Below are 13,554 nucleotides of genomic sequence, written 5' to 3'. Positions count from 1 at the left end.
GGAATCTGTCAGTGCAGAATTAAAAACGATTTTCTTCTGAGATGTTTCTTTTTTGGGGGGATATACAAGGTATTAATGGTTAGCTTACTGTGGGGGGTGGGAGGTGTGGTTGTGGCAGTCAGAACTCAGCCATGAGGCATTCACGCTCTTCCAGAAAGTCAGGTATTTTTAACTCTTTTCCAAAATGCGCATTCTCCCCACTCAGGTGTTCAAGACATTTGAGTATTGCGAAGGGCGCCACAACAAGAAGGCTGAAGCCACGGGCTGCCGACCCCCGTTTAAACTGCACTAAACTCACCTGGCTTGAGCCCTGCATCCGCTTTCGGGGGGCAATCTGCATCGATTTCTTGAACATCCTTCCGCAGCACCGTGTAACTGCAAAACAAAGTGACGCTGATTAGCAGAAATACTGTAATTTCCGGTGTATAACTGCTACTTGTGTCCTCACGCTTGGAACCATGCGGCTTATACAGTGATGCAGTTAATTTACGGTCACGTTCTAATCTTGCGACATCTCACATACTTCAGAACAGCCATGTTGCAATTCATGCACGCACCCTCATCATGGAAAACACATGAAGAAATGCATGTGATGCAGCTTTCAAGTTAAAAGGAGATCGATCTAGCAACTTTTGGTCAAGTCTGCCTGTGGGTCCTGACAGTGTGGAGCGGTGTCAAAAAATCCACTATCACCAACGGGTTCTGAAGGGCTGTGGACTGCTGCATGACAGACAGGACAACCTCAAGGGCTAATTTACCAACTGATAACTGAGACCGACAACGAAAGAGAGAGAGAGAGACTGACCAAAGTGTGTGAAGAAGGAATTACAAGGCTGTTCGATTCAGACACTGAAGAGGACAAGGAAGATGAAGATAGCAATGAATGACTTTTCTGGTAGGCTACTGTTTCGCACATGCGGTTTATAGACATGTGACCTACATATTTACAAATCTCTTTCTCTCTTTGAAGTTGGTGGGTGCGGCTTATATTCCTGTGCGCTTAACAGCCCGGAATTTACGGCACTACATATAAAATTACAGTTGCACTCAAACTTATTCAACCCCCGTTGGAAACAAAGTTGATCAACTTGCAGTAGTTTGCAATAAATCAACAGATCAATTGAAATAGCTCAACCCATCTCATATTATACCACATTTATCTTTTTTTTTTTATTGGCCATCGATTGAACAATTATACCTTGTAAGAAAGTAATTTACAGCGAAGGATAAATAATTTTGAATGCAACTGTAGCAATTAGCCAGGTCAATAGCCAGTTTGTATACTTAGCAAGCACAGAGCCTGCCAATTAAGGGGGGGGCCAACGTGTTTCCACTGTTGCTATGTTAACCATAGCTGTCAAACTACGAATAACCCACTGTTTACTCTCTGGATGTATGACCTCGCTTTCCCTAAAATATGTTCTAGAGCCATTGTTCCTTAAAGTCGCATCTGAGGGTTATCACAAATGATCTCAAACTCTTGCATGTGCATGTGCATGTGTGTGTGTGTGTGTGTGTGTGTGTGTGTGTGTGTGGTTGTGTGAAAACGCTAACTTTTGAGCGACACTAAAACTTTTGGATGTGATATCTAATAAACAAAAAATGCACACCCGACAACCAATGAGGACTAAAAGATGAACACGAATAGTGATGTAAATGTAAAAACAAAGACATGTGCTTGACAGCACAAACTTGTACTCTGTGTTAATAATGAGGAACAGTCACTCCTTTCATCTTGTTATTCCTTCCACATAAAAGCAAGCAGATTGAAAAGGAAACAACCCTTGAAAATCTCATTAATACCCACATAGATTTTCCATCTTCTCACATTATTATTCCTGGAATCCAGCCCTTGATACACTGCATTGATTTCAGAGGTTAAATTCAAATTGCGACAGTCGGTGGTAGTAGTAGTAACAATACCTGACAAGAATACTGTATAACGTGCATTTCATCTGAGATTTATCTTCCTTCTAATCGACTCTACCCTTCACCTGACTATTAACCACAAGACACACGATAAAAGGTCTTTTCACACTTGGTGTGCTATAATTATTTGCTGATGATTTACACAGGAGATGTATTGTGGACTGCAGACTTAAGGTCTGCGATAAGGAGACCTGGCTGCCCATTCATCAATACAACACAAGCAGCACCAGAGTAGCAGCACCAATGTGGTCCGGTTCTGAAGCATTTAAACCAGGAGTGTCCAAAATGTTTCCACCGAGAGCCACATAATGACAAGTGAAAGGATGCAAGGGCCACTTTTATATTTTGTAATATATTTGAAGAAAAAACTGCAACTCAGCTTTGTGATATACAGTCGTCGTCCGTTTATCGCAGTTAATTGGTTCCACACTAAACCGTGATAAGTGAATTTCCACAAAGTAGGATTCATTTTAAGTAATAAATGGAATATTTTTGTAGAGCACAGAAAACGTCTTTATGACCACCTAAATACGGGTATATTTTAATATTGTTAGAGCTCTCTAGACATGAAATAACACCCCTATAGTCACCTTCACACTGATATTACTCCACACAGTAGACATAATAACAGAATGTGTGTACTGTAAATGTGTTCCGGTGCTAAGGGGTGCTCAGTGCTGGCAGACAGGAAATAACGTCAGGGTTCAGAGTTGAGTTTAATTACCAAACATTCCCATTTTTCCTGGGTTTTATAAAGGTTTTCAAATATTTCCAAAAAGTATTACTAAAAAAAATATTACTAAAAAAATATTAATATTAAAATATTACTTTTTCCTTAGATAATCTTTGTAAATTTTCTCGTCGTAATATTACGACTTTATTGCCATAATATTCTAAAGTTTTCCCACAACCTAATTTTCCAAAAATTACAACTGAAAAATACAATCATACAGTACAATTGTTTCTCATAAGATTACGTTTACAAAAAGTATTTTTTCTTTAATATTTCAACTCTACAGTATGCTACTAAAATTATTAAAATGCAATTATTTCCTCATAATGTCACGAGTGTATGCTTGTAAAATTGTGAGTTTTTCATTAGAATACAACTTCTTAATATTCTGACTTTGTTCTCATAATATAACTTTATTCTCATAATATAACTCTTTCTGCAAACAAATTTTCCAAAAAGTGCAACTTATTTGTTTATTTTGTTTCTCTTTATATTACGACTTTAAAATTTTTTTATTTGTCTTTAATATTTAAACTTTATTCTACGAAAGCGTTATTTTACCTCATGTTACGTTATTCTCGTAAAATTACTTATTTTCCTCGTTGATTATAATTTTTTTCTCTTAATATTTTGACTTTATTCTTGTGAAGTTACTGCAGATTATTGCAGGGTGTTTTTTTTTTGCTTTTTTAAAAAGTTTTCTTTTTAAATTATGCTTTGATAATGTGCCGTGGGCCAAAAAGAAAAAAAAAAAAAAAAAAACAGCTGCTGGTCTCAAATGGCCCTTGGGCTGCACTTTGGACACCCCTGGTTTAAACAATTACCCATGGGCATCTCAGTCTATTTACCACACTGACACCATCTTGAACCGACCAAGCGAGGACAAGCGGTATAGAAAATAGATGGATGGACAACGTCTTGAAGACAACCGTTGTTTGCATCAATGTCAAACCCATTGCATTTACAACAATGTCAAATTCATCTTTAAGCATAGCTGACAAGAAATAATAGCATTGTTTCCACTCAAAGCTGTGCCCAAAGATACACAGTATCTGCCAAGTACTCAAAGCTGTACATGTGCTTGAGCATTCACACTCAAATACAAGATGAATGTTTATACAGCTTCAAAATGATGCAGTCATGTTTTTGATTCATTAATAACAAAAGCATGGCACAGTTGTTTTGACATGTTTAAAACATTACTTAAATCAAACAGTCTGCTGCTCAAAGATTCATTATTGCTTTGAGAATGATTTGGACTCACAATTTCCCATCCTTGAAAGATCGGACAAAGATGCTTTCTTTCTTCATTGTGATGTCATCATGGCAGTCAGGGGAGGTGACCTTAGTGCACAGAAACAAGAGACAGTGCAAAGGTCAAACGAGGTAGCTGATAGTGTGTGTGTGTGTGTGTGTATGTGTGTGTGTGTGTGTGTGTGTGTGTGTGTGAATGACATTGAAGTGAAGAAAGGGTGGGGGTTGTTACAGTATGGGTGAATGACGAGGTTTCCGCCAAGGCCGTTCTGATAAATGAGAAACAAGATCTCTGTGAGCCCAAGACTGTATGACGCGTAGTGTGGTGTTGGGCACCTTTCACTGCATGTGGCTCTGTTGTTTACTGAAGTTGAACAGCACATTGTCAAGAGCCTAACCCGGGGGAGGCAGCACTGCATGGTCCTGCTCTCAGTAGCATAATGTTTGTTTCTGAATAACACATTTACTCAGGTACATTTTTTTTTTCTGTCTGACACACACAGCATGCAGCAAGCTAATGAACAAGTTGTATTGTATTCCAATAGCAAGGACACATTATTCAGCTCCATCATCTGTTGCAAACATTTTGCCAGTGTACGTCTTCGGTAAGTGCACATTTTGAGGACACAGCAGAGTGTGGTTCCCTGGGCTGTCACAAGGAGGCAGCATGGCGCTCGGTCACCAGCCCGCCAACAACAACAAACACTGTAGGCGGGGCTCTGCTGACTACACAGTTAGAGGGGTAGATTTCCCCAACCTCTCCCATTCTCCAACATCTAGTAGGAACTCTTACATAAACAACGAGGGCTTGTCACCATTTCACCGTGTGCCATTGTTGGTGGAGTTAAATGTGGGTGGAGACGAACTACTGGAAACAACAAAAAGATTGTGCCATATTTTGTAGTGCAGAAATCGTGAGAAAATAGTATCCTCAGATTATTTTTTTTAAATGTAACAATCCAAAAATGCTTGGCAGCTCCTGCAAAAAGATTGGGCTTATTCTTGGCTAGCAGCAACTTGCATGCGACATCTCACAGTGAGTGCTTTCTCTTGCAAAAATCTAAGAGGGCTGATGAAAGATGAGACGGCACAGCGCTGTGAGATCAGCAGCTCTGATGCCTGTTACTTCACAGTGATGAAGAGGAGGACAGTAAAGGAAGCAGCACTGTGAGCTCACCAAGGCAGGATACCACGTGCTCTTCTTTTTATCCCCAGCAGCCACTCCCTCCACACAGACCACCTTGCCGAACAGATCTTCATTCTGCCGCTGATCGCTCTCCTCTTCTTCACTGGAGGATGAAGACAAGTCCTCTTCTTGGCTAGGGAATGAAAACAAACAACTACTACTGAACGGGCTACACTTTAAAAAGGCAGTACAGTACATGCATGTGCACTATTGAATAATGTGGCGAGTATTTACTGTGACACGACCAACTGTAAGACAACCTGTTGAATTGTGAAAATAAATGTTAAAGTCGCCATTGCAAATTTAATAAATATTCAGTGATTCAATTTCTAGTTGCCTTGAGCATGGCACTGAATCTTTTGACCGCATGGGTGTGAACGTGTTATTTATGCTGTGCAATACATGTAACACAAAAATATACAGCAGAATGAAAATGTGTATAATGTCAATATTAGTACTTTATAGGTATGTCACAAGATCGACACGAGATCTGACAAAATTACAGCGTGATCATATCTTTTGTTTAGAGAAAAGCTGTCTTCTGGGTAGAGGACAGCCAGAAGTCTATCAGACTAAACTATGGCATCACTACTGTAAATGATACTACATGTAATATGAAAGTGGCAGGCCGCCAGGCAGGACTGGAACCGCACATTAAGTGCCTTGCACACACGATAAACCTTGCAGTCCAACCGACCTCAGTGTTCCCAGCATCACTCCCTCGTGATGTGAAGCTGTTTTGTTCATCGGAGTTTAACAGCTGTCGTGGTGTTAATGTCCAAGCAGAAGCTGCAGTAATTCTACATTTGATCAAAGTTACTTAAGATTTGTCAGATCAAACGACGATCGCTGCAAATGACTTCTATCAAAATGTGATACGTCTATTTTGGAATTCCACTACTTTCTGGTACCGCACTAAGCATCATGGGAAAACTAGTTTTATTTTAGCATAAACATAAAGCTAATTACGCAATCTGCCATCTATTTTACATGTCTTTACATAATCGACACATCAACATAAATGATTACTAGTAGCAGCTACAACTGCTGTCATTTTAACTTATACAATTTTTAGCTTTGTTTCCATTTGTGGAAAGACGTTCAACGGCTAAATGCATCATGCTTTGGTTATGCATGCAAAATTATAAAACATTTCAAAATGTGCCATCACTGACAAAGCTTGATAGAAATGGGTTAGGTCATCTTTGCATAATTCTGCCAAATGAAAAACAAACAAAATCAGCAGTATTAATCTGTACCTCAACAAAGTCCTGTGTTAAGCCTATTAACAGTATGTAGTGGAGTGCAACTCCTGGCTGTTCAGTCATTAGTATCTTTGGATAGATGAGGCAGCTCATTCAGCCTCTAAATGTGATCATGCAAGCAGCATCAGCGAGCAAACAGATCCCCCACCCTTTCGTTCCTCCTCAGTAGGCCCGCTCTGCTAATCTCTGCACACGCACACACAGTCTGGCATGAACAGTAAATCTGCCTGGCTGCTATTACAGCTACTACGCCAACAACACCATGTAAACCATAAATCAAAGTCATTAACAAAAACACTCTTGCTACTCAATGAAGCAAAACTACAGTTTATGTAAAGACAAATGCTCCTTGTACAATGACGGTTTGGAGGGTTAGTTTAATCACCACTGACATTACATTAAAAAACTAAATCAAAATAGTATAGCAGCCTGTGAAATGCACTTGGTTTCTTTTCTTTAAAAAAAAACACCAAAAAAAAAAAAAAACACTGCTGTGCAACAAATATGTTTGAAGTTATTTATGTTAATATAAAACAAGAATGTATATTTCACTTAATCTGCACATAATAGGGGTTTAACAGTATACCACAATCCCGGCTTGGTAGGCATCATACGTACAGTAAGGGAACGATGCGAGACTCAACTGTTTGGTTTTTGTGTTTAATTATTTTTAAAATGAAAAATGCAATATGCTGGCAGGTAATACTCCAATAAATATAATTCTCAAATAAAAAAATGACACAAAAGGGCCTTTACACATGTTGTGCTCGGGCCCTTAATATAGATATTGTATACAAAAAAACTGAAAAATGTGGGGGGGCACTTTGATACATTTTGTGCATAAAAGATACTAAAAACCAATCCATGTAGGTCAATATACTGAATAAACTCTGTAAGCTTTGTGTTACAGGCCAATCTTGAAGAGATTTTATGAATACTTTTCCTCTAACAAATTCATGCCTTTACAGCAGTCTTTATTGCAAACGCTGATGCAAACAGAGAAGGCATACACCCTCTAAATGAGTTGTAAACACACAGGAAATAACGTAAAACAAGCTGACCAATCACAGCCTGTATGGTCCGCATCGCTGCAGATCAAAGATATATTTGGAGGTGCACGTCACACTTTGCACAGACTGAACTCAAAACTGAAATCGGCAAAATCCAACAAAATTCACACCTGGGGAGCAGCAAAGCATTTTCATGGGTCAAAAGGTGTGCCGTGTGTTAAAAAATGTGTAGGTTAGCAGGTCTGTATAGGTGACAAAGCAAATTAACGGAATAGCTAATAACATAGCTTATCTAGCGGGCCAATTAAAAAAAACAAGCTATGGGTACAAACTGGCTCCCGGGCCGTACTTTGGACACCCCTCGTCTTTCTAGGAAAACTGCAAGTGCAACAGTAACAATTTGGACAGTGTGAATTATTATTTAATTTTCAATGAATTAAATTTTTATTTTTTTATATTTGAAGTGCAGCATTAATAGTTTCAGATTGTAGCTCTAAATTGTAGTTCTAAATCTCTGCTGAACACTGCAGACACACTTTCGTCTACTTGTATTTGTCAGTTTCCGAAGTGTTCAAAAAAACGTAGACGAACGAAAGAAGAGTGTATCCGAGGCTCGTGATTCTCCTTGGCACTATCGCTAGCCATGATCCCTGCAAGCCAAAGGCAGTTGTCCTTCTAGATCTCCGCTTCCATGTCGAATGTTTCGCATTTTCATCTGCTTTATGGACACTAACTACACGGGGTTGTGGAGGTGCAGAGCAACACCAAATGCACACTTCCTGTCCCTCACTCATGATCTGGGAAATATGAAAACCAAAGGCTCTGTCGTGAAAAATCTAAATACAAATACAATGTAAAAAAAATAAATAAAAGAAAAAAAAAAGTAAAATCATCACTGTGGCTATGTAACAATTATCCGGCTGACCAGATAGGTATCCATTAGTTGCTGAGCAACACAATTGTTAGGAAAAAAAACCAAACATGTCAAATGTTCCAGTGAGCTATAATATTTAGTCCAAGCATTAAAAACAGCTTATGCAAAACTACGTAGACATGTGAAAAATGTTCATTTAAAAGGCTATACAGTAGTGGATATTTTCGATACTTCCAATAATAACACAGTTGTGGTCAGTTTTTACATACACTCTTCACGGGCATGAATGTCATCGTTGGGGTTTTCCTTGGACTTTCCCATTGTTGTGAGTATGCTGCTAAACAAATCCTATTTATGCAGTGAATCATGATCCCTAACGAGTAGTTAAAAGCGCGTGGCCTTGTCAAGGCAAAATACATTTTGGAACCTTCAGCGCCATTTAGCAAAAGATCTCCTTAAATGTAAGTATTTATCTGAGTCGGTATATATTACTTTGATGCTCTGTCAACGAGTGAAAATCCTAAATATATTCACACCTGTGCACCTGATTCTTGTTTTTAAAAAACTGAAGATGTATGTTGTATGATCATTCCACCCTGGGGAAAAAAGCCCCATATTAATACGACATTCATGCCCATGATGAGTGTCTATAAACTTCTGACTACAACTCACCGTTTCCCATACACTCATCTTTGACAGCCCGTAAAAAATAAAATTTGGACCGCCACAGATAATTGGGCACTACCTGTTTAAAATTGTTGCCGTTTATGCACGTTAATGGGAAGACTCCACTTTTGTAACATTTTACTTAGAGTGTCACTTTCGCTTCCGATTTTGCTAATCAGTAATACCATTCATTCAGTAATTCCAGGCATATTTGAAGCGTCAATGCATCACTTTTCCTAAGTGTGTGTGATGTTTTACTGATGTTCAGATATCATTATAGTTGGAATAACAGCTGTTTATTTAGTAAAGCATGTTAAACAAATGAGCTATTATGACTAATCTGCACCTACTGATTTGAGACGACAGTTTAATTGACACTTATTACCTGCAAGTCCATTTGTTGCCATTGTTTATATTAATATTCAGTTTACATGCATTTAAGATGAAGACATTGAGATTATTTCAATAGATAGCAGAGTACCAAGAATATCAAGACACTGACCTGTGTATTTCTGATATAAAACTAAAGTAATGTACCGTGTTTACACTTCAAAGTCCACAATTAAAGTTGAGCAGTCAGCAAATCCATACACCAGTTTCAGGGTTTTAAATACTCAACGTAACCTGTTCACCCTCACTCATAAACACATTATAAAAGGAACTCATCCAGGGGAATGGGTGTAGGGGATGTGGTCCCATATTTCCCTTATTTTCCATAAAATTTCCCGCATTTTCAAATGCAAATATTGACAGGTATGCCCACAGTGTGCATAAAAATTACATGCACATGTGTCATATCCAATTATGCAAATTATATGATGACAGAAAAGCTGCAGTCCTGTGGGAAAAAACGGAGCTGTATCTGCATTAAACATATGTACAGCTGTTTAAGTCTAACTACTAAAGAAATATAGTTCTACACTGATCGAAACCATGTTCATTTAGTGGAATTTCCATCCTTCCATCCATTTTCTATGCCGCTTCTTCTCATTAGGGTCACGGGGGTATGCTGGAGCCTATACCAGCTGATTTCGGGCGACAGGCGGGGTACACACTGGACTGTTCGCCAGCCAATCGCAGGGCACATATAGACAAACAACCATTCTATAACCAAAACCAGCAGTAGGTGGCAGCTCCATATTTTGCACATCTAAAGGTACGTGGATGAAAGCGTATTCGAATATCATCTAAGCCAGGGGTCTGCAACCTGTGGCTCCGGAGCCGCAGGTGGCACTTTTATCCTTCTGCTGTGGCTCCAGCTGGTTTGTGCTTCTATGTAGTCACTACACCATCTCTTCTGATGCCGTCAAACTTGAGCGTGTGCCGTACAATTGTCCGCCAAAATCTTAGGGGCAGTGTTTTCTGGGGAGTCAGCTTGGTGTGAAACCATGATGCTGGTCAACTATTTTGCTTGTTAGCAACTAAAAGGGGTATGGAGAATGGTACAGTTCTGCCAGTTCTGCCCTGATCTAAGCCCACACGTACACCGGTGCAGAATTGTTGGGCAATTTGCATTAGTGATGATTAGTTTTATTATTTAACAATAACTGTGCCCTTGGTCAATCTAAAACGTTAACAAACCTCAAACATGAATATTTAAGGAAGTGAAAGTGAGGTTTTGGCATTTGTTGAGAATATCTGTGTGCACAATTATTCGGCAATACAAAAAAAAAAAAAAACTATTCCCATCTCACTACTTTATTTCCATTTTTTTAAAGTCAGAATGATAAACAAATACAAACTTTACAAAAAAATATTTCCAACACTTCCACAAATAAATCACTGACCAATACTGTATAGCCACTCTTCTCTTCAAGACCATGGAAATACCTTCTATTCATGGAGTCTCTCAGTTTCTTGATCATTTGATCAACTTTTTGTGCAGCAGCAACCAAAGCCTTCCAGACAGTGTTCAGAGAGGTGTACCTTTTTTCTTCACTGTAACTCTTTAACGTTTAAGGGCCCACAAGTACTCAGTGGGGTTTAGGTCCGGTGAGCAAGGAGGTCAGGTCATCATTTTTAAGACCTTTACTAGCTTGCCACACAGTGAAGTACTTGAGATGGAGAATTGTCCTGCATAAAAATCATGGTCTTCTTGAAAGATGCACACTTTTTCCTGTACCACTGTGTAAAAAAAACGGCGGTAGGTTTGGGAGTTGAGTTTGAGTCCATCTTCAACCTGAAAAGGCCCAACAAGCTCATGTTTTAATAATTCCAGCCCTTACTAGTAAACCACCTCCAACTTACCGGCATCTGAGTTGGAGTGGAGCTCTCTGCCCTTTGCTGATACAGCCACGGGCCCATCTCTCTTCTCCATCAAGAGTCACTCTCATCTCATCAGTCCATAAAACTTTTGAAAAATCTGTCTTCAGATATGTCTTGGCCAAGTCATAGCCTTTATGTGTTTTTCAGTGGTGGTCGAGTTTCAGCCTTTCTTACCTTGGCTATGTCTCTGAGCACTGAGCACCATGTACCGCACTTCTGGACACTCCAGGTAGATTATTGGTCTGGAATACGACAGCACTGGAGGATAATGGGTTTCTGGGAGCTTCACGTTTGATTTTTCCTCAAATATTAGGCAGCTAATTTGCATGTTTTTCTCTCAACACCTTTCTTGTGACCCTTTTGTGCACTTGCGACGAAACATTTAATGGTGCTGTGGTTCCGTCCTAATATCTTGGCAATTTCAACAAAAAAAAAAAGAGTGCTGCATCCCTATGAAAGATGTTTTACAGACATTTCAGAGTCTGTGAAATCTCTTTTCTGGCCCATTTTGCCAGAGGAAAGGAAGCTGCCTAATAACAGTGCACACCTAATAAAGGCTATACCGTCCCTCAGTACACACATGCAAATCATGGTATGCTTAAACCCAATAGGCATTCAAGTTTATTCAGCTTGGGGTTGGAAAATATGCATAAAAATGAAAGTATGGTCAAAATACTGACTTGCCTAATAATTGTGCACACAGTGTTAAGTCAGTCACCAGAAGAGTGCTCTGTGATGTGACTGTTCCAAACTATTGAGACATTTATCAGGTCAATCATCAGACTGTTTACTGTGTATCATGTCCTCCGAGACAATTACTTAAAACTATTCATGTTCTGTATTTTGTCAGTAATCTCTATTCAGGCAGCATTCTTAACACTTGTAAAAGATTGTAGTGTTGAGAAAGACAAGCCAAAAGGTGCTTAAGTGCAGTTGAGACTCTTCCAAGTCAATATTGCATCAATGCCATTAGCAATGGTGTCGGGATGAGATTATTAAGTAGAGTGTGCTCTTTATAATCGCAGTGATGTCCATTGCCAAAACCCTGAAGCGGTTTCTTTTCCCACATGGAAACTGCAGTCTGAAGTAAGCATATCAGAACATAACACACCCACCCAAAACTGAGTGGATTTTCTTGCTCCCGGCCCCAGAGATGTTTAAAAAGAGATGGAAATGAGAGTAAGTCTTTGCTATCGGGATACTTAGGATAAGGGGGGGTCTCTTTCTGAACAGTGTGGGTTGGCAGAGAACATCTCACATCATTTCCATCTGCACCACAGACTTCTGTCACAATTTGAGTAATGCTTGAATGATATAAAATTTAAAAAAAAAAGGTGAGGAGGGTACTCACATTGGGTTGGATCGTCGGCCTCTGTTACCCTTCTTGCCTATGACAGGTGTGCCAAAGTGCTCAGGGTTGGTGAGGGGGAGTCTGTCGAGCGTCTGAAGACGAGAAACGACAGTAAAGTGACGTATACCGTATTTACAAGGCAACTAGTATGTCTCAATGAAACCTGTCTATTTAAATATTGTATTCGTACAGTATTTCACATTTCAGAAACCAGGTTATTATATCCTTGAGGGACAATACTATGGAAATTACATGTAAACCATAACTTATAGAGTAATCAGTGCACGCCTTGGAAATAGTACAGATTTGCGCTCCTATGAAAATAAGTCACAGCCATTACAAAACAGTTGGCAACACAAGGGAGTACACCTCACAGTGAACATGGCCAAAGTGTCAATATTTAGGGTGACTTAGACAGACTTTATTGATCCACAAGGGAAATTGCTTGGTTAGAGTAGCTGAACTGCAGAAAAAAAGACACTCTTAACACTCTTAAATAAAATGGAGTGAAATATGAATAAAGTATGCCATAATAAAATAAAAAGATTAGAGAAAATATTTGCATATTTGCACGGGGGGGGGGGGGGGGGGGGTGCTTTGCTTGGAAGAGATGTGTTATTTAAAGGGGCTTTGTATTATTATTTTGTATTAATTGGACTGAAGATTAAGACTTCCATTTTTCATTATTCAATTTTATAAAGATAGGTTGATTGATGTTTTTTGTCATTGCACACAGTATACAACAAAACTTTTGTGGCTCCACTTCTATTTCTAGCAACATTAAGACGTTAAAACTTAAATGTTCCAAATTTAATAGGTATAAAAATACAGATACAAAATATAGAATGTGAAATATTAATCCCATCAAAGAAAAATATGTTAATTCAGCAAGTCTTTTTTTGGTCTGTGTCTAAACAATATATACATTTGACATGTTATTCTGTTGACCTTATTTTTGCCAGTGCCTTACAGCATGCTTGGAGATATGATGTGCTCTTTTAGACATTAGAAAATACCGTAA

General features: G+C 38.9%; 1 protein-coding gene across 2 annotated transcripts in view; it reads right to left on the bottom strand.

Moving 5' to 3' along the window:
- arid4b (AT-rich interaction domain 4B) overlaps nucleotides 1–13,554 on the bottom strand; it is a 53,075-nt gene that overhangs the window by 13,551 nt on the left and 25,970 nt on the right. For both annotated transcript variants that reach the window (XM_054798114.1, XM_054798115.1), the window contains exons 7-10: nucleotides 12,534–12,625; nucleotides 5,094–5,235; nucleotides 3,927–4,006; nucleotides 299–375 (exon numbers count right to left, since the gene is read on the bottom strand). In XM_054798114.1, coding sequence (XP_054654089.1) covers nucleotides 299–375; nucleotides 3,927–4,006; nucleotides 5,094–5,235; nucleotides 12,534–12,625 — 391 coding nt within the window. The remainder of the gene's footprint in view (nucleotides 1–298; nucleotides 376–3,926; nucleotides 4,007–5,093; nucleotides 5,236–12,533; nucleotides 12,626–13,554) is intronic.

Source organism: Dunckerocampus dactyliophorus, chromosome 14 (assembly GCF_027744805.1).
Source record: "Dunckerocampus dactyliophorus isolate RoL2022-P2 chromosome 14, RoL_Ddac_1.1, whole genome shotgun sequence".
Taxonomy (NCBI): Eukaryota; Metazoa; Chordata; class Actinopteri; order Syngnathiformes; family Syngnathidae; genus Dunckerocampus; species Dunckerocampus dactyliophorus.
This window is presented reverse-complemented; position numbering and strand designations above follow the sequence as displayed.